The 23,393-nt window shown below is 41.1% G+C and overlaps 3 protein-coding genes across 3 annotated transcripts; all 3 read left to right on the top strand.

Moving 5' to 3' along the window:
* Nucleotides 1-13,004: 13,004 nt before the first annotated feature.
* Nucleotides 13,005-14,666, top strand: LOC121397263. Its single transcript, XM_041573803.1, has 5 exons — nt 13,005-13,172; nt 13,349-13,375; nt 13,631-13,783; nt 13,888-13,978; nt 14,304-14,666. Exons 1-5 carry the CDS (start codon nt 13,110-13,112, stop codon nt 14,627-14,629), a joined length of 660 nt encoding a protein of 219 aa, XP_041429737.1. The 5' UTR covers nt 13,005-13,109; the 3' UTR covers nt 14,630-14,666.
* LOC108699639 lies at nt 14,661-15,855 on the top strand. The gene is made up of 4 exons (XM_018231734.2): nt 14,661-15,263; nt 15,358-15,397; nt 15,546-15,646; nt 15,763-15,855. Exons 1-4 carry the CDS (start codon nt 14,904-14,906, stop codon nt 15,853-15,855), a joined length of 594 nt encoding a protein of 197 aa, XP_018087223.2. The 5' UTR covers nt 14,661-14,903.
* On the top strand, nt 15,523-18,690 carry LOC121397262 (serine/threonine-protein kinase N2-like). The gene is made up of 10 exons (XM_041573802.1): nt 15,523-15,646; nt 15,763-16,215; nt 16,296-16,387; nt 16,550-16,726; nt 16,822-16,884; nt 17,319-17,395; nt 17,655-17,797; nt 17,984-18,088; nt 18,270-18,350; nt 18,470-18,690. The coding sequence occupies exons 2-10, from the start codon at nt 15,976-15,978 to the stop codon at nt 18,656-18,658; spliced, it is 1,167 nt and encodes a 388-aa protein (XP_041429736.1). The 5' UTR covers nt 15,523-15,646; nt 15,763-15,975; the 3' UTR covers nt 18,659-18,690.
* The last annotated feature ends 4,703 nt before the right edge of the window (nt 18,691-23,393 follow it).

Raw genomic sequence — 23,393 nt, 5'->3', positions numbered from 1 at the left:
GTTTCCCCTGTGACAGTATCTGCGGTCCTGGCAGTCACATTGTTCCACCTCGCTTGTCACGGAGGAACTAACAGATAAACGAGGAGATAAAGGGACGCTCTCGTATTTTCTATCTACACTCTTTAAAGGGCAAGTATGTGCTTGCCTTGCACTCTTCTTCCTGCTGAGTAAAATAAGTGATTCCCTTCCCAAGTTACTGCCCCTCACGTGTCTGGGGCACAAAAGTTCTGCAGTGAGAACCTACCGACCCAATGTCATTTATACTGGAACCAACCCCAACTTATATGTGGGGCATTTTATCCCTCACCTTCCTCTGATTTATTTGGAGGAAAGGAGATCTCACCATCAGCATAGGAAGGGGTTCTTTACTGTAAGGGCAGTCAGGTTATGGGATTCCCTACCAAGAGAGGGGGAATGAGTGATTCATTGGTGGGGAGGAAAGGAGATCTCACCATCAGCATAGGAAGGGGTTCTTTACTGTAAGGACAGTCAGGTTATGGGATTCCCTACCAAGAGAGGGGGAATGAGTGATTCATTGGTGGGGAGGAAAGGAGATCTCACCATCAGCATAGGAAGGGGTTCTTTACTGTAAGGATAGTCAGGTTATGGGATTCTCTACCAAGAGAGGGGGAATGAGTGATTCATTGGTGGGGAGGAAAGGAGATCTCACCATCAGCATAGGAAGGGGATCTTTACTGTAAGGACAGTCAGGTTATGGGATTCTCTACCAAGAGAGGGGGAATGAGTGATTCATTGGTGGGGAGTAAAGGAGATCTCACCATCAGCATAGGAAGGGGTTCTTTACTGTAAGGACAGTCAGGTTATGGGATTCCCTACCAAGAGAGGGGAATGAGTGATTCATTGGTGGGGAGGAAAGGAGATCTCACCATCAGCATAGGAAGGGGTTCTTTACTGTAAGGACAGTTAGGTTATGGGATTCCCTACCAAGAGAGGGGAATGAGTGATTCATTGGTGGGGAGGAAAGGAGATCTCACCATCAGCATAGGAAGGGGTTCTTTATTGTAAGGACAGTCAGGTTATGGGATTCCCTACCAAGAGAGGGGGAATGAGTGATTCATTGGTGGGGAGGAAAGGAGATCTCACCATGAGCATAGGAAGGGGTTCTTTACTGTAAGGACAGTCAGGTTATGGGTTTCCTTACCAAGAGAGGGGGAATGAGTGATTCATTGGTGGGGAGGAAAGGAGATCTCACCATCAGCATAGGAAGGGGAGTCAGGTAATTACATTTTTCTCTATGTTTAATTGCTTATCTTCCTGTTCTGCCCCTCTCTTATTCATCTTTTGTTTTGATTTGTAAGCAGCTAACTGGTTACTATGGTAACTAAGCCCTAGCAACAAGATACCAAGAGATGCAGAACACCAACTGTAATTTTATTTAAAAAAAAATACCAACAACAAAGAATGAAGAATAATCTTGTGAGAATATCTTTGGCTCACAGTAAAAGAGTTTGGCTCTATAATAGAGCAAGTCTATGTATCATGTGCTGGATCAGTGGGAGGTGCCTGATAGTTACCCCAGGGGTCTGGGCATTATGGGGTAACACTAAACTGGATAGCTGAATAAAAAGCTAAACAAGTCAAAAACCACAAATAATAAAAAATGAGGACCAATTGCAAATTGTCTCAGAATATCCCTCTCTACATCATACTAACAGTTAATTTAAAGGGGAACAACCCCTTTCAAAATTATGCACCGTTTCTAAAATAATCTCATGCAAATTTCTGATTTATAGAGAAACAAGGTCTAACAGAAAACCTGATTTGGCACAAATTCTGCATCTAGAGAGACAGGATTTCTGGGTGATTTTAAAGAGTGAGACCTGCAAAAAAAGAGCCCCCTAAAGATTGTATTAGACCTGTCATTCAAACTCTGCAATAATTCCTCTGTATTTGCCAACTAAGTTTTGAGTTTTAAATATAATATTATGACAGCATAGGTATTCCCAGTACTAAGCACAATTCAGCAGGAACAGCCCCTAAGTTTGCTCATGGTCTGTACAGAGAGATCCCACAAAACTATGGCAGCATAGGTATTCCCTGTACTAAGCACAATTCAGCAGGAACAGTCCCCTAAGTTTGCTCATAGTCTGTACAGAGAGATCCCATAAAACTATGGCAGCATAGGTATTCCCTGTACTAAGCACAATTCAGCAGAAACAGTCCCCTAAGTTTGCTCATAGTCTGTACAGAGAGATCCCATAAAACTATGGCACATAGGTATTCCCTGTACTAAGCACAATTCAGCAGGAACAGTCCCCTAAGTTTGCTCATAGTCTGTACAGAGAGATCCCATAAAACTATGGTACATAGGTATTCCCTGTACTAAGCACAATTCAGCAGGAACAGTCCCTAAGTTTGCTCATAGTCTATACAGAGAGATCCCATAAAACTATGGCAGCATAGGTATTCCCTGTACTAAGCACAATTCAGCAGGAACAGTCCCTAAGTTTGCTCATAGTCTGTACAGAGACATAAAACTATGGCAGCATAGGTATTCCCTGTACTAAGCACAATTCAGCAGGAACAGTCCCTAAGTTTGCTCATAGTCTGTACAGAGAGATCCCATAAAACTATGGCAGCATAGGTATTCCCTGTACTAAGCACAATTCAGCAGGAACAGTCGCTAAGTTTGCTCATAGTCTGTACAGAGAGATCCCATAAAACTATGGCATCCCAAAATGGCACATTACATGCACATGACACATATATGAGAGGCTGGTTTGTATAGTTACTATAGTTAGTAGAAATGTAACTAGTTACACTGCACACAAAGTATTTGCATATGTTGACTCAGTGCTGTCAGTATTAGTGCTGGAGGGCCCCCTCCCACAGTCCCAGCAGCAGTGAGGTCTCGTGCCAGTTCACTTTCCATATGGTGAGCGCTGAATGTGCAGCACCCAACTCTGGGGAGGAGGGGCATCACTTCTACTTAAAGGGGAACTTAACCTCTCCTTTAAAAAGTATGTCTCACATGTCTCCCAGCATTGAAAAAATGGAGAGAAAATGATCTGCTGTCACTTGATCCACAAACCCATTGTACCCAAACACAACCCAGACGTGACAGTATAATTACTAAAGAAAATGGATAACCAGAATATTAACCCTAGATGTGCCAGTATTACTATTACAGAAAATGGATAATGAGCACATTAACCTTAGACATGCCAGTATTATAACTACAGAAAATTGATACTGGGCATAGTAACCCTAGATGTGCCAGTATAATTACTACAGAAAATGGATAATGAGAATATTAACCCTAGATGTGCCAGTATTACTATTACAGAAAATGGATAATGAGCACATTAACCTTAGACATGCCAGTATTATAACTACAGAAATTCATACTGGCCATAGTAACCCTAGATGTCCCAGTATAATTACTACAGAAAATGGATAATGAGCATATTAACCATTGATGTGCCAGTGTTATTACTACAGAAAATAGATAATGAGTATATTAACCTTAGACATGCCATTATTACTGCTACATAAAATGGACAAGGGGCATATTAACTTTAGACATGCCAGTATTACTACTACAAAAAATGAATAATAAGCATATTAACCTTAGACATGCCAGTATAATCACTAAATAAAATGAATAATGAGCATATTAACCTTAGACATGCCAGTATAATCACTAAATAAAATGAATAATGAGCATATTAACCTTAGACATGCCAGTATAATCATTAAATAAAATGAATAAGTGGCATATTAACACTAGACGTGCCAGTATTACTACTACAAAAAATGAATAATGAGCATATTAACCTTAGACATGCCAGTATAATCACTAAATAAAATGGATAATGAGCACATTAACCTTAGACATGCCAGTATTATAACTACAGAAATTCATACTGGCCATAGTAACCCTAGATGTCCCAGTATAATTACTACAGAAAATGGACAATGAGCATATTAACCATTGATGTGCCAGTGTTATTACTACAGAAAATAGATAATGAGCATATTAACCTTAGACATGCCAGTATAATCACTAAATAAAATGAATAATGAGCATATTAACCTTAGACATGCCAGTATAATCACTAAATAAAATGAATAATGAGCATATTAACCTTAGACATGCCAGTATAATCACTAAATAAAATGAATAATGAGCATATTAACCTTAGACATGCCAGTATAATCACTAAATAAAATGAATAAGTGGCATATTAACACTAGACGTGCCAGTATTACTACTACAAAAAATGAATAATGAGCATATTAACCTTAGACATGCCAGTATAATCACTAAATAAATTGAATAATGAGCATATTAACCTTAGACATGCCAGTATAATCACTAAATAAAATGAATAATGAGCATATTAACCTTAGACATGCCAGTATAATCAGTAAATAAAATGAATAATGAGCATATTAACCTTAGACATGCCAGTATAATCACTAAATAAAATGAATAATGAGCATATAACCTTAGACATCCAGTATAATCACTAAATAAAATGAATAATGAGCATATTAACCTTAGACATGCCAGTATAATCACTAAATAAAATGAATAATGAGCATATTAACCTTAGACATGCCAGTATAATCACTAAATAAAATGAATAATGAGCATATTAACCTTAGACATGCCAGTATAATCACTATATAAAATGAATAATGAGCATATTAACCTTAGACATGCCAGTATAATCACTAAATAAAATGAATAATGAGCATATTAACCTTAGACAGAAAGTATTTTTAAAAAAAGTCTTTATTTCTGGTAAACTATCTGAAAACAAATGAACTGAAAAAGTGTTGGAAGGTGAAAAACCCCTTTAAATATGAAAGACCTATGAGCCGGGGGCATTTTTGCACCACCAGGGTTGCAATCAAATATCATGGGGCTCCATAAGACTAAATTAGCAGGGCTTTGAGCCGGAGGGCCCGGGAGCCATATTGTGTCTTTGACTTGTGAAACGATAAAGATGTCAGTTCTTCTACACATCGGCATGCTGCTACATTGTTTCAAGAGTCAGAACCAGCAGCGCAGAGGATATAATCAGTCAGGCAGACATCCACAGCAATTATCTTTACACATAACTATAAATGAAAGGATATTTGCAAGTGGATATTTGTATTTTTGGGCTTTATCTCCCCTTTAAGATGACTGGAATGTACTAAGACGATACAGGGAGAGGAATCACAGCTCAGTCTGTGTTGTTTTCCTCCTCACAGTGACATTTTGAGTTTTTCTCGGTTCCTTTCTTGTTTGTTATCAGATACGACTCAAGAGAATCTCCCGTTCGTCCCCCCAAAGTCTCAGAATGAATCATCTGCTGCCCCCAGACAAGAATCACAGTGTTTCTCTCCCTCTCTCTTCACTCACTTCAAAGGACAAGTCTTCCCTTTTCTCACGCTCACACGTCTCACTCAGTGGTCTCACCCTGACAGGATTCGACAGTCAGACACAGCCATGAACATACACACGCTGCCTTCATCTTCTTCTTCATCATCATCATTTCCCCTCTCAGTGCGTAAAATAAACTCATTCCACTTCTAGTGGTCATGTCAGAGCCCACAGACATGTTGTTTACCCTCTCCTGTGTTTTCCCTGAAGTCTTTTTTATTATGTCTTATAAATATAATCAATTGGGTCACTGACTTCCCATGTTATATGTCTAGGATCTCAGCTGCCATAAAGCAGGACAGGACTGCTGCTTACAATGGGGATCAGATAGGGATTTTTATTTAAAATTAAAAACAATACAAATGATAACAAAATCAAAGCATATCAAAATGACACTATATTACATTATGTACATTATTTACAAAGAATTTGACCAAGAGAAATCAAAGTTCATCCAATTTTTTTCATTCATGCTTTTTTTCTGAATCTCATTCACCTTAATAAACACAATTTCCCTTAAGATTTTTTTTATTGTTTGGTCTGTTGATTCATTTTCTTTCCCAAAAGTTTTCATACATCGGATATTCCATAAATGATATCGAATGACTGACATTATAATAAAAACAGTTTCATGGTTAAAACGGTGCTTCCTATGAATGAAATGGGGATCAGATAGGATCTGTGCAGCCACTGGGACAGAATGTTCTGTTATACAGATAGCTAGAATCTCAGCTGCCATAAAGCAGGACAGGACTGCTGCTTACAATGGGGATCAGATAGGATCTGTGCAGCCACTGGGACAGAATGTTCTGTTATACAGATAGCTAGAATCTCAGCTGCCATAAAGCAGGACAGGACTGCTGCTTACAATGGGGATCAGATAGGATCTGTGCAGCCACTGGGACAGAATGTTCTGTTATACAGATAGCTAGAATCTCAGCTGCCATAAAGCAGGACAGGACTGCTGCTTACAATGGGGATCAGATAGGATCTGTGCAGCCACTGGGACAGAATGTTCTGTTATACAGATAGCTAGAATCTCAGCTGCCATAAAGCAGGACAGGACTGCTGCTTACAATGGGGATCAGAGAGGATCTGTGCAGCCACTGGGACAGAATGTTCTGTTATACAGATAGCTAGAATCTCAGCTGCCATAAAGCAGGACAGGACTGCTGCTTACAATAGGGATCAGATAGGATCTGTGCAGCCACTGGGACAGAATGTTCTGTTATACAGATAGCTAGAATCTCAGCTGCCATAAAGCAGGACAGGACTGCTGCTTACAATGGGGATCAGATAGGATCTGTGCAGACACTGGGACAGAATGTTCTGTTATACAGATAGCTAGAATCTCAGCTGCCATAAAGCAGGACAGGACTGCTGCTTACAATGGGGATCAGATAGGATCTGTGCAGCCACTGGGACAGAATGTTCTGTTATACAGATAGCTAGAATCTCAGCTGCCATAAAGCAGGACAGGACTGCTGCTTACAATGGGGATCAGATAGGATCTGTGCAGCCACTGGGACAGAATGTTCTGTTATACAGATAGCTAGAATCTCAGCTGCCATAAAGCAGGACAGGACTGTTGCTCTATGTGAGACCACACCAGGGATCTATAAAGTATTAAAATCTGCTCCTTTACAGACACATTATGCAGAGAGAGCCATGTAATAGTCTTGCAGTTAAATCGGGGATCTTCATATTTTACCTTTTCAGTTATTCAAGGACACATATTCCCAGCATCCTCAGAAGGAGTTGTATCTAAGTAACAGGCGGAGAACAAAAAGTTGCCCAATCCATGCCTGTGATTTCTATCTACAGTGTTGATATTTTGGCACCTGTTAGGGCGGTGACAACACGGGGCATTTTGTTGCCCACGTGAAATTGCAGGAGATAAAACACCCAAAGACGTCTTTCCATTTGAACAGAATGAAATGACTGTGGCTATAACTAAAAACATGTAGTGGTTTAATTAGTAGTGACACTTGGGGGCAAATTTATCGAGGTGAATTTTTGAATGAAAAAAATTCAAATTTCAAGCTATTTTTTGTGTACTTCGACTAGGGAATAGTCCAAATTCGATTAGAATTTGAAAAAAATTCAAAAATTCAAAAATTGAAATTTATCATGTACTGTCTCTTTAAAAATTCGACCATTCGCCATCTAGAATCTGCCGAATTGCTGTTTTAGCCTATGGGGGACCTCCTAGAACCTATCTGGAGTCAATTGGTGGAAAAATCTAAGTTTTTTTTTTCTTCGAAATGAAGTTCAATGCGCTATTGCTAATTTAGTACGATTGAATTTGGCTGAATACAGACCTATTCAATCGAAAACGGACATTTTTGACCAAAAAAAACCTTCAACTTAATTTCGGTTGGTCTTTTTGAATTTGAATTTCGAAGTTTTTCCAGTTTGAAACCCTTGATAAATATGCCCCTTGCTGTACAGTTTGCTGTAGGGATTTACACACTCCTTATATACATTACCCATCCTAGGGGTAGTAATTATGTAGTTATTGCTCACTAACATTACTATATGATTTCCTACTCCCCAGGGTGAATTCGGTGTCTACCTCGTATCTGATGGGAGCAGTCGCCCGTATCGCTGTAAGATTAAAGCTCCCGGATTCGCTCACCTGGTAAGGAAATTCCCTTTTTCTCATAAACGTATTATTTTCCTTGCAACCGTTTATTTACTAGTACAGAATATAAATGACATCAATTGGCCATACACTAGGACAGTGATCCCCAACCAGTAGCTCGTGAGTAACATGTTGCTCTCCAACCCTTTGGATGTTGCTCCCAGTGTCCTCAAAGTAGGCGATTATTTTTGAATTCCAGGCTTGGAAGTAAGTTTTAATTGCATAAAAACTAAGTATAGTGCCAAGCAGAGCCTCAATGTAGGCTGCCAGTCCACATAGGAGCTACCAAATAGCCAATCACAGCCCTTATTTGGCACCCCAAGGGACTTTTTTATGCTTGTGTTGCTCCCCAACTCTTTTTACATTTGAATGTGGCTCACGGGTAAAAAAGGTTGGGGATCCCTGCCCTAGGAGATAAAAGCAGCTGACTCCACCCCCTCAGACCAAGAGTGCAGCTTATTGGCCCATGTGTGACTGATATTTGGCTGAAAATAGGCCAAATATCTATTGGGCAGGTTAGAAAGTCCCATGTGATGAGGACCCCACTGATGTTCTCTCCAGATGAGTCTCACTAGTTCCTCATGATGACCAGTCAATGACCTGTCAGTCAAATCATTAGTGACTTCATATTTGGCCTGTGATGTCACAGTGTAACTTCTTGAATAGGGTTTTACTCTACTCCTATGTGTATGGAGGGAGCCTTTAAAGCTATTGGTATATGTGCTACTAGTGTGTATAATGAACGTTCTGTTCTCTTTATCAGGCTGGTTTGGATAAGATGTCTCAAGGGCACATGCTTGCAGATGTTGTCGCTATTATTGGTAAGATTTCTTTTATATAATATCCCCTTTAGCCCGTGTCAATTGTCTGGTGCCACAGATTTCCCATGTTCACAATCTGTATTTTCCCTGCAGGAACTCAGGATATTGTGTTTGGAGAAGTGGATCGATAACCTGATTGGCTCACACCAAAAATATAACCCAACAGGATTGGCCGGGAATGGGCAAAGCATTTTCCCTAATACGACCGTGCGATTGGTTGTGATTCTTCCATCCAGCGTAGACGTAACGTGTCCGTGTATTTAAATTCCCACACGTTTGCTTTGAATATGAATAAATATTACGGTTTCTCTACGAGATCTCCTGTGTATCTGTACTTTTTATTATACAGACCAGCATGCACCTTAGGGAAGCTCTTTATTAGTTTGAACTCTTTTGTCCCATTTTTATTTGGAAAAAGCGTTGGATCTTATTGGGATGTTGTACCTTGTCCTGTGGAGAGCCGCCTGATGCCCCCAAAGTTATGGCCTAGGATTTCAGTCTGGCTGCTGCCAATACTCACTGGACCCAGGGCCGCTGTTAGAAATCACGGGGCCCCGTACAACTAAAATTTCAGGGCCCAATCCCCACTCCACATCACAGTTAAAAGACCACACCGACATCAGAGTTAAAAAAGGTAAAGAATATTTTTTAAAAAAAATCGGGGTCCCAAAGGCATTTTTTAAAACAAACATTGGTGCCAGGGCCCCCTTACAAATTAAAAAAATTGGTGCCCCAAAGAAAACATTTTTTTTAAAAAAAACATTGGCGCCAGGGCTCCCCTTACAAGTTAAAAAAAATTGGTGCCCCAAAGAATATTTTTTAAAAAACATTGGCGCCAGGGCCCTTATGAATTAAAAAAAAATTGGGACACCAAAGAATATTTTTTTAAAAAAAAACATTGGCGTCAGGGCCCCATTACAAATTGAAAAAAATTGGGGCCCCAAAGAATATTTTTTAAAAAAACATTGGCACCAGGGCCCTGCTTACAAGTTAAAAAAAATTGGGGCCCCAAAGAATATTTTTAAAAAAAACATTGGTGCCAGGACCCCCCTTACAAGTGAAAAAAATTGGGGCCCCAAAGAATATTCTTTAAAAAAAACATTGGCAGCACGGCCCCCCTAACAAGTTAAAAAAAATTGGGGCACCAAAAAATATTTAAAAAAAAAACATTGGCGCCAGGGCCCCCCTTACAAGTTAAAAAAAATTTGGGCCCCAAAGAATATTTTTTAAAAAAACATTGGTGGCAGGGGCCTATAGAGTATTAAAATAATACATCGGTGGCCAGAGGATTGAAAAAAAAAAGCCCGGGCCCGGTACACTTGTACCCCCTGATGGCGGCCCTGGCTGTGCGTGTTTGTGGGGTGTGGGGGATACACTGGATCACAGTAACACTCCAAAAAGTGATGCACATAATTCCATAACAGATATGATTTGGGAAAGTAAAGTCCATCAAGTTTAAATTAACTTTAAGGGGCAGATTTATCAAGGGTCGAATTGAAAATTCAAATGTTTGAGTTTTTTTATGGTCAGAAATGTCACATTCGGTTAGGGAGTTATTCAAATTTGATTTGAGTATTTCAAAAAATGAAAATAAAATTTTCGAGATTTATCATACTCTGGCCCTTTAAGAACTCAAATTCGACTATTCGCCACCTAAAACCTGCCGAATTGCTGTTTAAGTCAATGGGAGACGTCCAGGGATCGATTTTTGAGTTGTTTGCAGCCTTCCTGACATTCAGGTTAATTTCGGAGAAAATTAGTCCTAATTATTTTTATTTTTTATGGTTTCCTAATTTTTTAGCTTCTTGCTCAGCTGATTTCTGGTTTGGAATTTCAGCAGCTACCAGGTTGCTAGGGATCAATTTAACCGAGCAACCAACCCCTTGATTGAATGAGAGACTTGAAAATCAATAGGGGAGGCCTGAACAGCAAGATGAGTAATAAAAAGTAGCAATAACAATACAATTGTACCCTCATAGAGAAGTAGGGTTTCGACTGAAGGGGTCAGTGACCCCCATGTACCATAAACTGTCTGCCTGTACAGCCACGAGACACTTCCACGACTTTGTTTTTAACTGGTTACTTCAAATTTTTGTTTGGAAGTCTGGAGCTTTTGTTTGGTTTGGATCTTTAATAAAACTTTGGGTTCTGATTAAAGGGATTGTGGGATATTCTGAGACAATTTGCAATTGGTTTTCATTTTTCATTATTTGTAGTTTTAGACTTATTTAGCTTTTTATTCAGCAGCTCTCCAGTTTGTAATTAAGCAATCTGGTTGATAGGGTAGAAATTACAGAGCGTTTGATCTTAGATAGGGTCATTGACCTCCATTTGAAAGCTAGAAATAGAAATCATTTGAGAACTATAAAAAGAAAAAGAAAAAATGCAGGCCAATTGAAAAGTTGCTTAGAATTAGCCATTTTATAACATACTAAGGGACAGATTTATCAAGGGTCGAGGTGAATTTTCGAATGAAAAAAAACTTGAATTTCGAGTTATTTTTCTGTACCTCGACTAGGGAATAGTCCAAATTCGACTTGAATTTGCAAAAAATTAAAAAATTCAAATTTCGAAATTTATCATGTACTGTCTCTTTAAAAATGTGAATTCGATCATTTGCCATCTAAAAGCTGCTGAATTGCTATTTTAGCCTACGGGGGACCTCCTAGAACCTATTTGCAGTCAATTGGTGGACTTTGAAAAATCAAAGTTTTTTGGGGAAAAACAAATTGAATTCGATCGAATGTGCTATTAATTCTATCCGTACAATTCCAATTCGGATGAATACGGACCTATTCGATCAAAAACAGACCTATTCGGCCAAAAAAAAAATTCAACTTAATTTCAGTTGGTCTTTTTGAATTCAAATTTCGAAGTTTTTTAAATTCAAAATTTGACCCTTGATAAATATGCCCATAAAAAAGTTAACTTAAATGTGAACCGCCCCTTTGACTTTTATAACTCATTTATTAATATATATAGCTTTATTTCAGGAGTATTGTTTCAGGTTATGTAATTGCAGGTGAGTCATGTGATGTTTACACAGGTGGAGATGGTGATGTCATAGACATCCTGGTCTTGGTTGTCCAGCTTATAATTACAGGTGGGTCATGTGATGCAGATGGTGATGTCATAATTAGATGATGATGTCATAATGCCCCAACATCCTGGTCTTCATTGTCCATCTTGAAATGGCAGGTGGGTCATGTGATGTTTACACAGGTGCAGACGGTGATGTCACAATTGACTTATGATGTCATAATGCCCCAACATCCTGGTCTTTGTTGTCCAGCTTGATTTTCCAGGTGGGTCATGTGATGTTTACACAGGTGCAGATGGTTATGTCACAATTGACTTATGATGTCATAATGCCCCAACATCGTGGTTTTAGTTGTACAGCTTGATTTTCCAGGTGGTCATGTGATGTTTACACAGCTGCAGATGGTGATGTCATAATGTCCCAACATCTAGGTCTTGACTGGCCAGCTTGTTGACAGATCAGTTGGTGTTCAGTCGCAGTAGAGTTAACAGCTCTGCTGCTTTTGTCATCAACTATCTTAGTTTGTGCCAGTGTTATTACTGTGTACCAAACTTCATCAGATTTAAACTTTTTTAGACTTTTATCACATTTCATCAAACTTCATCAGACTTAAACTTCATTAGATTTTCATCAAATTTCATCAAAAGAATTGACATTTAATCAAGTAAGTGCTCGGCTTTGTATGTCCAGGGAAGTAGTGTGAGAGCCTATATTGTGGCCCGCACCTTAGTTCTACTTATAGGATTGCCATTCCCTCATTATAGCAGGCGGAAGGCAGTTCGGGGAGATTGTCGGCCCGCAGAAGAGGCGATTAGTTGCCAGGCGACTAGTGATGGGCGAATTTGCGCCTTTTCGCTTCGCCGAAAAATGCGTGAAATTTGCGAAACAGCGAAAAAACTCGCGAAACGGCGCTGGCGTCTCGTTTTTGACGCCGGCGCCCGTTTTTGCCGCCGGCGTACGTTTTTTTTTAAAAAAAAATTTTTGATGCCGGCGAATTTTTGCCGGGAATTTTCGCGGGTGTTTCGCGAATTTATTCGCTGGCGGCGAACCGCGCAAATTCACGCCTGGTGAATAAATTCGCCCATCACTAACTGGGAATAATATAATTGTATTGGGTTGTTTTATCTATGGAAAGTTCCTTTTGTTTCCAAATACAATTAGAGATAATGACCTATTTATCACTGTTTATGTTGCAGGAGTAGAACAATGTCGAGAAGAGAATGTCGATGTTTAAGAACTATCCGAAATGTATTTCGACGTAAAAACGAGGTAAGGCGGCTCTGACCCTTTCTCTGTGTGACGTCAATGAGACTCGGGCGGAATGAAGAGGCTCAGGCTACACCTGATTAAAGGGGCAGCGCAGGGCGATTATTCCTATTAAAGCAAATACTGTTCCCTGAATGTACAGAGATTTCCTACTGACTCCTCTTTATTCTTATTTACAGGTTCATCCTCTGATCATCGATGATACTGTGAGTCCCACTTTTAGCCATTATTACTATTTATATTTCCTTTAACATAAACTGGCACATTTACACTAAGATAGTGACACCTTTATCTCACCCCCAATTTCCACTTACCATCAACAATAATAAACAGAGCAATGTCCATAACTATAAATCATATATAAATATATATAAATATGTACATGACACAAAACTGCTGTCTTTATATGTTTCTAACTATATATGATTCTAACAAATCCCATACGTGTTTATTAAATTCAGAAGCCGATGAACTACAACGTGCCGACCCCCGTGCACCTTTTCCAAGTGTCGCCGGTGATGTGTCCAGAAGCACGGATAGAGAAAGAAGAAAAGGAGATCGAAAAAACGGTTATAAAAGAAGAAACCGTAGAGGAAGAGAAAATAGAAATCGAGGTGCTTCTTCCCCACAATAAATCTGATTTATAGATTATAGATAATGTGTCTATGAAACATTGGATTTTGCTCTAAACTCTTTTCTTTTCAACTTTATTTTGTAGGATTGTGAAAGCAGCTTTTCTGACCCGATTCAGATGACTCCTAGTTCTGGAGCGATATTGATGGTCGTACAAGAAGCTGAGATAGAACAAGGTATAGTAGAATTTCAGTAGAATCCGTGTCCTATAATGTTAATCATTGCTGTATTGGCAGTGCCCATACTCTGTGCCCCCCTGATATTAAGTATACACTATACTAGAAATTACTGGCTCCCAGTACAAATATTAATATACTCAACACGTTGCGCTTGTGCCGACATAGAATCATTGCCCCTTTGTAAATATTCCCTGAGCAATTTCCCTGTTGGTTGGAGCCATGTACTGGTCACTAATCAAACCTCCATGTCCAACACTGCTCAGCCAGCCTCTAACTTAGTTCCCCATGACAAACCTAATGGATTATCTATTGTTTCCTACAGAATCCACTTCAGAAATCGCCCCTGCTGTTTCCTTACCAGCCGACTGTACTGAACTGCTGGAGACACTAGTACTAGACAGTACTTCATTAGTGACGGAACATCTAGAAGAGTCAGATGCAGCAACAGGCAGTGACAATAGCTTAGAATTCCTATCTGAGCATCTGCCAGAAGATGAAGAAGAAAAATCACTTGAGCCAATTATGGTTGATCCAAGCTCCGGGGCAATGCTGATTGTGGTCCAAGAGGCCCAAACAGGTACAGTGTATGATCCATCCCTAGTTCTTGTACTGTCTGTGGCCATGATTTCAACTAGTTCAGCTGATTAAACTGAAGAAGCCACTCGGATGAGTGGGGAAATGTTTTCAAGAGAAACTCTAATTGTCCAGTTGCCTTGACGTAATTCTATTAGATACTGTAGATCATGACCTGGATAAATCAGAATCTTCATAGATATGTGTAAATTAAACATGCAGTGTATTTATTGCTATATATGTATATAGGAAATAACTAGTCGTTGATCTGCTTATGGGCCAATAATAGAGAGCGAACGTCAAACTGTGTTATTTACTATTTACTCTTCTATTCTGCAAAGGTTTCCGTATGCCCTACCTGGACTCAGACACTTCTTCATTAGAGACTTGGTCTCTGTCAGAAGATTCAGATACAAGAGCTGGAGGTGTAGATATATTAGAGATGGAGCAATCTTCAGAAAGCAGTTATCATACTTTAGGATCTGAGGATCTGCCTGATGACTCCTGTACCAGACCAGGCAGTGTGAATATATTAAAGATCGAGTATTCTTCAGAAAGCAGTTACAATACTTTAGGATCTGAGGATCTGCCAGAAAAGTCCAAACCAGGCAGTGTGAATATACTAAAGATTGAATATTCTTCAGAAAGCAGTGAAAACACTTCAGTTTCCCTATCCGAGGATCTACTTAAAAGAAGTGAAAGTATCGCTGTAAGTATATTTTAATACAATACATATCAAAGTATCTATATCAAGTATGAGAGATTCTGTTTTCCCTAAAATATTGTGTTTTCTATGTTTACAGGTTGCCTTGAGAAGCTCCTCTGTGCAGAAGACACCTCCAGGTACAGCATCTAAACAATCTCTGCTACTAGTCTATCCCCCATTATTTATCCCTTAGTCTTCCAAAAATATCTATATGTACAGCCCATATTCTATAGACCCTCATACGATGGGGTGGGTGGTTACATTATTCCCCCTTGTTTATTTCAGTATTCCGTGCACCAGTCGACAGTATGGAAGGTTTCGTTGTTTGTTCAAGGGGAGAGCCAGGAATTCCAGAGAAGATACCAGTTCCACTTGGCTCTATCAATGTAAGTTCCAAACTCTGATATATGGCTTTTGCTTTTCGCTCAGAAGTAATAGTCATGTGATTATACACGGCCTGTAGTCTCAGACCTTCTGAATTAAGTGTCATTTTTCTTTTTAGGTTCCCCGAGCTCCTCAAAATTCCTTCGTTATTGCTTGTTCTGCCCAGAGAGCAGCGTTGGCAGAGAGAGGAGGCACTGGCGGTGCATTGTAAGTTAAATCGGTACCAATCGATTAACATAAAATAATATTTATGCTTTTCTGTGCAATGGTGGAACCACAAACATAGATTATTTAACATTATCCCATTAATTAGTAAACCAGGCTCTTCCCAATGCCAATGTTCCACCCATATAGCCCCTATTTACTCCCACTGGTCCCCATCAGAAGGCCCATGTTGGCTTGTGCTGTTGTACTTCAGAGAAGTTTTTGGGCATTTAGTATAAGCACCTTCACTGGGAATTCTATAGGCCTAAACCTCACGTTTCTTTTCTTTTTCAGCCGTCAGGATTCATTGATCTCCACTGACAACTTCCGGTTCTGCCGATGGCTTGGCCAGGGAACTTTTGGACAGGTGAGTTACTCGTCCCTGGTTAACATTAGGCTGTTAGTTGCCACTTGCAGAGAAATAAAAGATTCTCATTCTCATTCCAGGTCTATCAGGCAGAACATAAGGAAACGAGGAAGATGCTCGCCATCAAACGCGTCGACAAGCGTCATTATTCGGAAAATAATATCGTTGAAATGTTAGTAGCATTTATTCTTTTACTAACAACTGCACTGGAGCAATTATGAAATTAAATATTTCACTTACATACAATTAATTGCTGTGGGTGCTGTGTGACCTATACATTCCCTTGGCTCATTCCCTGGCTCTGTCCTGACATGTTGGTTGGCTTCTGTTTCAGGCTTTTCCTGGAGAGAGACATATTGAGATTGGCGAGGAACTCCAGGAACCCTTTCCTTGTGAGTCTGTTCTGCTCTTTCCAGAGTGAGCACCATGCGTATATAGCCATGGAATTCGCCGCTGGAGGCAGTTTAGCGTCCCGGCTGAAGAACGGAGCTCTCCCCTATGAAAGCACTTTGTAAGTATCACTGGGTAACTTCCTGCAATTTCTGTATATTCCCCATCTACTGTGTGTGTGTGTCTATAACAAGTGATTATGTGTTTATTTCACAGATTCTATTCTGCGTGCATCGTCCTGGGGATCAAGTTCTTACACGAGAACCATATTGTCCACCGGTAAGTACTAGAGAGACAGGCAACCGGTTTGTAGCTCGGGGGGTCACATTATATTGGGGCAACTGGGTGTATTTCACTCCATTGATAATCTGTGGGAAATGTCCCCACTTTCTAACATAGGATCTATAAAAGCTATTATGAATGGGAGGCATGTGGATATAAAGGCTGTGCCATTCATAACAGCAGGAGTAACTATGTCAATGGCCTTAACCTTATGTATAGAACGTATATCACTTGGAATGTGCTGGAGCACTGGGGGGAAAGGAGGCTTGTGGGTTCTATGAACATTATGCTGATAGTGGATAGAGGCGACACATAAGGGTGGGGACGGGGGATTCTCTGATTATAGGAAAACACATACTGTGCAGTGGGACCTGAGGGCTGTAACACTAAAAAGCACATTATTACCAATAACTTTATTTCTTTCCTTGCAGAGATTTGAAGCCTGATAATATAGTCCTAGACAGCGCTGGTTATGCCAAATTGGCAGATTTTGGACTGTGCAAAACAGGTAGGAAATTGTGTTATAATTATAAAACATATACAGGACTGGCCCTTTAATGTGTCCATATTATCCCAGGCTAAGGCTCCAGCACACTGATCAAGTTAATGCTGGAGTCAATGGAGATATACAATTCTCATGGTAGTTTTAATAATGAGGTTCAGTTAAGGGCATTTTTCTCTATATATTCTATGCACCTTTACACCAGTTAGAAGATAATGACAATCCATTGATTATAAACTAACACACAGTTTTGCTTGTACTTAAGGAATTGACTACGGAACGGAAATGACGCACCCATGTGGGACGAAATGTTACTGTACCCCTGAACTGTTCTGCGGAAAGAGCTATAACAGAACAGTGGACTGGTGGGCTTTAGGCGTCACTATATATGAAATGGCCGTTGGGAAGGTAAGTACAAAGCACCCATTGATTTGAATTGATCCCATTAGACTCTAGAATTCTCTTCCCATAATCCCTTGCAATAATCCCCTCATTATATCCCCTCCATATAATAACAGAATCAGCTCAGAAACGATTGCCCTGCTGTAACCCTGTTGCCCCTGTCCCTAAAGAAATGTCTTTTTGTTTCTGCAGTTGCCATTTACTGGAGTAGATGAGAAGTTGAGTGAAAACGTCAGGTTTGCAGAACCGAGATATCCACCCCGTCTGGATAAGAGAACTGTTGCAATAATAAAAGCAGTAAGTTGTCACATGGTATCACTGACTAACCCACTGGGCTGACATTCCTCTCATATGTCTGTATGAGATATATATATATATACACACACTACTGGCTTTTATTTACACACTAGTTGACACTGTGATTGGTTTGTTAAACTGCGCTATGGGCTTGTGAGTAACTATTATTTTCCTTGTGCAGCTCCTAAAGAAAGAGCCGACATTACGTCTGGGAGCAGATAAAGACGATGGGGAAGAAGTGCAGAAATTCTGTTACTTTAAGGTAAGTTCATGTTTCAGGGCAGATTTATTTGGGAATGGGGGCAGATTTTTTTATTGAGTTTCATAAAACAAATCACATCATTCAGTAGAAGATAAAACAGCTTTTATTTGTATTTCTAGCCAATAGACTGGAAAGCTCTGGAAGACAGGCAGTTGCCGGCGCCATTTATTCCCAGCCAAGATGTCCATGTTGCACAAGAAGAACAACGTGGTATTGGGGTTGCAACACCCCCACAAGGAATGTGGCCACTTCCATCAGCCATGCACGAGGCATTCGCAGAATTTGAGGAGTTGCCAGAAGCTTTATAAAATAATTACAGCCATTTATATATATATATATATATAGTGGATAATGTAACCCCTACTGTAATTTATATAAAGATATTTATAATTTGATGCAAAATAAAATATATTTTTATAATAAACCATATCTATTTTTATACATTTGTGTATTGTATATTATTCTAACAGCAGTCAGTGAATGTAGAGCCAGCAGGGTCCCTGTCATGGTGGAATATACTGAACCCAGAGCTCTAGGTGAGACCTTACCAGGGATCTATAAAGTGGTATCACTGTCTCTCTCTGTTCCCTGGGGATCGGGTCTGTAGAACTGAACCCAGAGCTCTAGGTGAGACCTTACCAGGGATCTATAAAGTGGTATCACTGTCTCTCTCTGTCCCCTGGGGATCGGGTCTGTAGAACTGAACCCAGAGCTGTAGGTGAGACCTTACCAGGGATCTATGAAGTGGTATCACTGTCTCTCTCTGTCCCCTGGGGATCGGGTCTGTAGAACTGAACCCAGAGCTCTAGGTGAGACCTTACCAGGGATCTATAAAGTGGTATCACTGTCTCTCTCTGTCCCCTGAGGATCGGGTCTGTAGAACTGAACCCAGAGCTCTAGGTGAGACCTTACCAGGGATCTATAAAGTGGTATCACTGTCTCTCTCTCTGTCCCCTGGGGATCGGGTCTGTAGAACTGAACCCAGAGCTCTAGGTGAGACCTTACCAGGGATCTATAAAGTGGTATCACTGTCTCTCTCTGTTCCCTGGGGATCGGGTCTGTAGAACTGAACCCAGAGCTCTAGGTGAGACCTTACCAGGGATCTATAAAGTGGTATCACTGTCTCTCTCTGTCCCCTGGGGATCGGGTCTGTAGAACTGAACCCAGAGCTGTAGGTGAGACCTTACCAGGGATCTATGAAGTGGTATCACTGTCTCTGTCCCCTGGGGATCGGGTCTGTAGAACTGAACCCAGAGCTCTAGGTGAGACCTTACCAGGGATCTATAAAGTGGTATCACTGTCTCTCTCTGTCCCCTGGGGATCGGGTCTGTAGAACTGAACCCAGAGCTCTAGGTGAGACCTTACCAGGGATCTATAAAGTGGTATCACTGTCTCTGTCCCCTGGGGATCGGTCTGTAGAACTGAACCCAGAGCTGTAGGTGAGACCTTACCAGGGATCTATAAAGTGGTATCACTGTCTCTGTCCCCTGGGGATCGGGTCTGTAGAACTGAACCCAGAGCTCTAGGTGAGACCTTACCAGGGATCTATAAAGTGGTATCACTGTCTCTCTCTGTCCCCTGGGGATCGGGTCTGTAGAACTGAACCCAGAGTTCTAGGTGAGACCTTACCAGGGATCTATAAAGTGGTATCACTGTCTCTATCCCCTGGGGATCGGGTCTGTAGAACTGAACCCAGAGCTGTAGGTGAGACCTTACCAGGGATCTATAAAGTGGTATCACTGTCTCTCTCTGTCCCCTGGGGATCGGGTCTGTAGAACTGAACCCAGAGCTCTAGGTGAGACCTTACCAGGGATCTATAAAGTGGTATCACTGTCTCTCTCTGTCCCCTGGGGATCGGGTCTGTAGAACTGAACCCAGAGCTCTAGGTGAGACCTTACCAGGGATCTATAAAGTGGTATCACTGTCTCTATCCCCTGGGGATCGGGTCTGTAGAACTGAACCCAGAGCTCTAGGTGAGACCTTAACAGGGATCTATAAAGTGGTATCACTGTCTCTCTGTCCCCTGGGGATCGGGTCTGTAGAACTGAACCCAGAGCTCTAGGTGAGACCTTACCAGGGATCTATAAATTGGTATCACTGTCTCTCTCTGTCCCCTGGGGATCGGGTCTGTAGAACTGAACCCAGAGCTCTAGGTGAGACCTTACCAGGGATCTATAAAGTGGTATCACTGTCTCTCTGTCCCCTGGGGATTGGGTCTGTAGAACTGAACCCAGAGCTCTAGGTGAGACCTTACCAGGGATCTATAAAGTGGTATCACTGTCTCTCTCTGTCCCCTGGGGATCGGGTCTGTAGAACTGAACCCAGAGCTCTAGGTGAGACCTTACCAGGGATATATAAAGGAATATAACATATTAAGTCATCACAATGCACAAGTAGTGAGTAACTAGGGGTTCATGTGTTATCATAATAAGGTGCAGGGGTTGGAAAGCCCCATGAAGCATTATCACAATACAGAATCAATCTCCTGTATGAGTGAGATGAGTGAGATGAGTGAGATGAGTGAGAGCCGGTGTGGATCCTACAGGTCACTTCCCCTGTGGTAGGAAGGGAGAGTGATTGAGGACAGGCAATGTGATGGCAGTTATTGTGGTCAGCTATGATGTGCTGCAGCTCAGGCTCTGGTGGAACGATTTCAGGTACGTCCTGGTACCCATTACACAATCCTGAGCATCGCCTGCCTGTCCCCCCACCCTCTCCTCGGTATCTGACCTGCACGAAGCGGCTTCCTCTGAGCAAACCACAGGCTCTGTGTTCCCTGCCTGCCCCCGGCATTGCATAAGTCTCTAACAGTCTATGTGATGGGACTCGGTGTCCACGTATCCTGTTAGGTCACCTCTCAATAACCAACGTTATAACTAACCGCCCCACGGTGAAAGCAGAGGGCAGGCCGACCCCCTCATCCTCTCCCAGACCACAATGAGTAGTTATGGGCCAGCAGCACTCTAGGAACAGAGAAAAACCTTACTAAACATGTGCAGCCTGGGATTCAACCAGTTTGAAGACCACCACTCTGGAGAGACCTCCTTCCAGGATGGGCCTCATGAGGGACCATGAAAAACACCAATGTTGGTTCTTCTTCTGCTCTTCTATGTAAAATACATCACCAGACCTTATAAAATATGTATCACAGGTACGACGATATTTTTATTCTACTCAGAGCAGAGATAGAAGAAGGACCCCCCTCATAGACCCCACCACCCCCCAAAACAAAAAAGCTGTTTGTTTCTTTAAAAGAACCTTTTGATGGTGACAGTCGTCAGGCTACAGCTGTCAAATGTGACAAGCCACAGATTTCTCCAGATAATGTGAGAAGTGCCACTTCCTCTCTCTCTCTCTGCTTTGCCCCGCCCTTGTCTTAAAGGGATACTGTCATGGGAAAAAATGTTTTCTTCCAAAACACATCAGTTAATAGTGCTGCTCCAGCAGAATTCTGTACTGAAATCCATTTCTCAAAAGAGCAAACAGATTATTTTATATTCAATTTTGAAATCTGACATGGGGCTAGACATATTGTCAATTTCCCCGCTGCCTCAAGTCATGTGACTTGTGCTCTGATAAACTTCAATCACTCTTTACTGCTGTACTGCAAGTTCGAGTGATATGCCACTAAAAACCACACGCGACCGTCAACGTGCGTCCTTCAAGCATTTTTCCCAACATGCACTTTTCATTGTTCTCTTTCCCCATAATTCCGCTGGCTGGAAATAGAAAGTAGAAACGCTATTTAGAAATAGAAAAACTGTTTACATGCAAAATGGAGCAGGAATGGTCGTCAATACACAGCGTAATTACATCACTGGCCGTAAAAACGTATATGCGTCATTTATCTCGCAAGAATTTGGACACCATATTGAAAAATACGATGCGTATTTACATTTACAGTGTGGTTTCAAACTTGCAGATCCCGTAGAGTCTATTTATTTGATAGTTTCTTGACGTATTGGTGTTTCTGCTAAAAAATACTGGAGTCTCGTGGCGGATTTCAGCTCGCAAGCGCCCTGTGAGAATTGCCATAGTGCGTTTTCCATTCATTTCAGTGGTAGTGCAGTTTATGCGTATTTACGACAGACAGAGCTTTTTTAAAAATGCAACGTCTGACCTTGCCCTAACACAAGATAACAGCTGCCTGGTAGATCTAAGAACAACACTCAATAGTAAAATCCAGGTCCCACTGAGACACATTCAGTTACATTGAGTAGGAGAAACAACAGGCTGCCAGAAAGCAGTTCCATCCTAAAGTGCTGGCTCTTTCTGAAATCACATGACCAGGCAAAATGAGCTGAGATGCACCTACACACCAATATTACAACTAAATACACTTGCTGGTTCAGGAATGACATTTTATATTGTACAGTGAATTATTTGCAGTGTAATTTGTAAATAAAAACTACACCATAAAAATCATGACAGAATCCCTTCAAGCAAATGACTTGTCATCTGGCCTGGCCTCGGGGTATTGGGGTCCCCCCACAATGAGGCTGCAAGATGTCTGCATACGATGTCAAGGTCTAGTTCGTTAGGGTTAAGGGAGGGTTTGGGGTTCACTAGCTATACTTATATAAAAGGGGTATGGTATTTAGATTAGAGGGGCTCTGTAACACCCCATAGAGTCCCCCAGATCCCCAGGTGAATGAGAGAGGTGAGATCCTGCCTGGAGTGAGTGTGGCTGTTGTTAGTAGAGCTTGTTGTACCTGGAGAGCAGTGAGCAGAGCCGTGTGCCGAGCACCTACTCAGTGTGTGAGTCTCCTGTGAGTCCCAGTTCTCAGCTCTCAGTGGCAAATGTGTAAGTCGTGTTTTTGCTCAGGTTGTGGTAAAGCAGCTTTCCCCCTGCCTGATGCTCAGAAATTACACTTGTCTCACCGTCACTGGGCTCAACTGTTTTACTGCACATCAAGGTGATTTACCTACAGTGCAACTGTCATCCTCCGACTGTGGCCCCACATTTACTAATTCTACAAATACTTTCCCCTTTGTCCTGTGAATTAAATGTGATATTATTTTCCAAATTGACATTGTATCCCC

Source organism: Xenopus laevis, chromosome 8L, assembly GCF_017654675.1.
Source record: "Xenopus laevis strain J_2021 chromosome 8L, Xenopus_laevis_v10.1, whole genome shotgun sequence".
Taxonomy (NCBI): domain Eukaryota; kingdom Metazoa; phylum Chordata; class Amphibia; order Anura; family Pipidae; genus Xenopus; species Xenopus laevis.
Note: the sequence above shows the minus strand (reverse complement) of the source record. Positions and strands in the feature narration are given on the sequence as shown.

Coding starts and splice junctions, on each gene's coding strand:
- LOC121397263 (XM_041573803.1), top strand. CDS start 13,110: ATGTCGAGAAGAGAATGTCGATGTTTAAGAACTATCCGAAATGTATTT. Junction 13,376..13,630: donor CTCTGATCATCGATGATACT/GTGAGTCCCACT, acceptor TATTAAATTCAG/AAGCCGATGAACTACAACGT. Junction 13,784..13,887: donor AAGAGAAAATAGAAATCGAG/GTGCTTCTTCCC, acceptor TTTATTTTGTAG/GATTGTGAAAGCAGCTTTTC.
- LOC108699639 (XM_018231734.2), top strand. CDS start 14,904: ATGCCCTACCTGGACTCAGACACTTCTTCATTAGAGACTTGGTCTCTG. Junction 15,264..15,357: donor AAAGAAGTGAAAGTATCGCT/GTAAGTATATTT, acceptor CTATGTTTACAG/GTTGCCTTGAGAAGCTCCTC. Junction 15,398..15,545: donor TGTGCAGAAGACACCTCCAG/GTACAGCATCTA, acceptor TGTTTATTTCAG/TATTCCGTGCACCAGTCGAC.
- LOC121397262 (XM_041573802.1), top strand. CDS start 15,976: ATGCCAATGTTCCACCCATATAGCCCCTATTTACTCCCACTGGTCCCC. Junction 16,216..16,295: donor GCCAGGGAACTTTTGGACAG/GTGAGTTACTCG, acceptor TTCTCATTCCAG/GTCTATCAGGCAGAACATAA. Junction 17,396..17,654: donor TTTTGGACTGTGCAAAACAG/GTAGGAAATTGT, acceptor CTTGTACTTAAG/GAATTGACTACGGAACGGAA.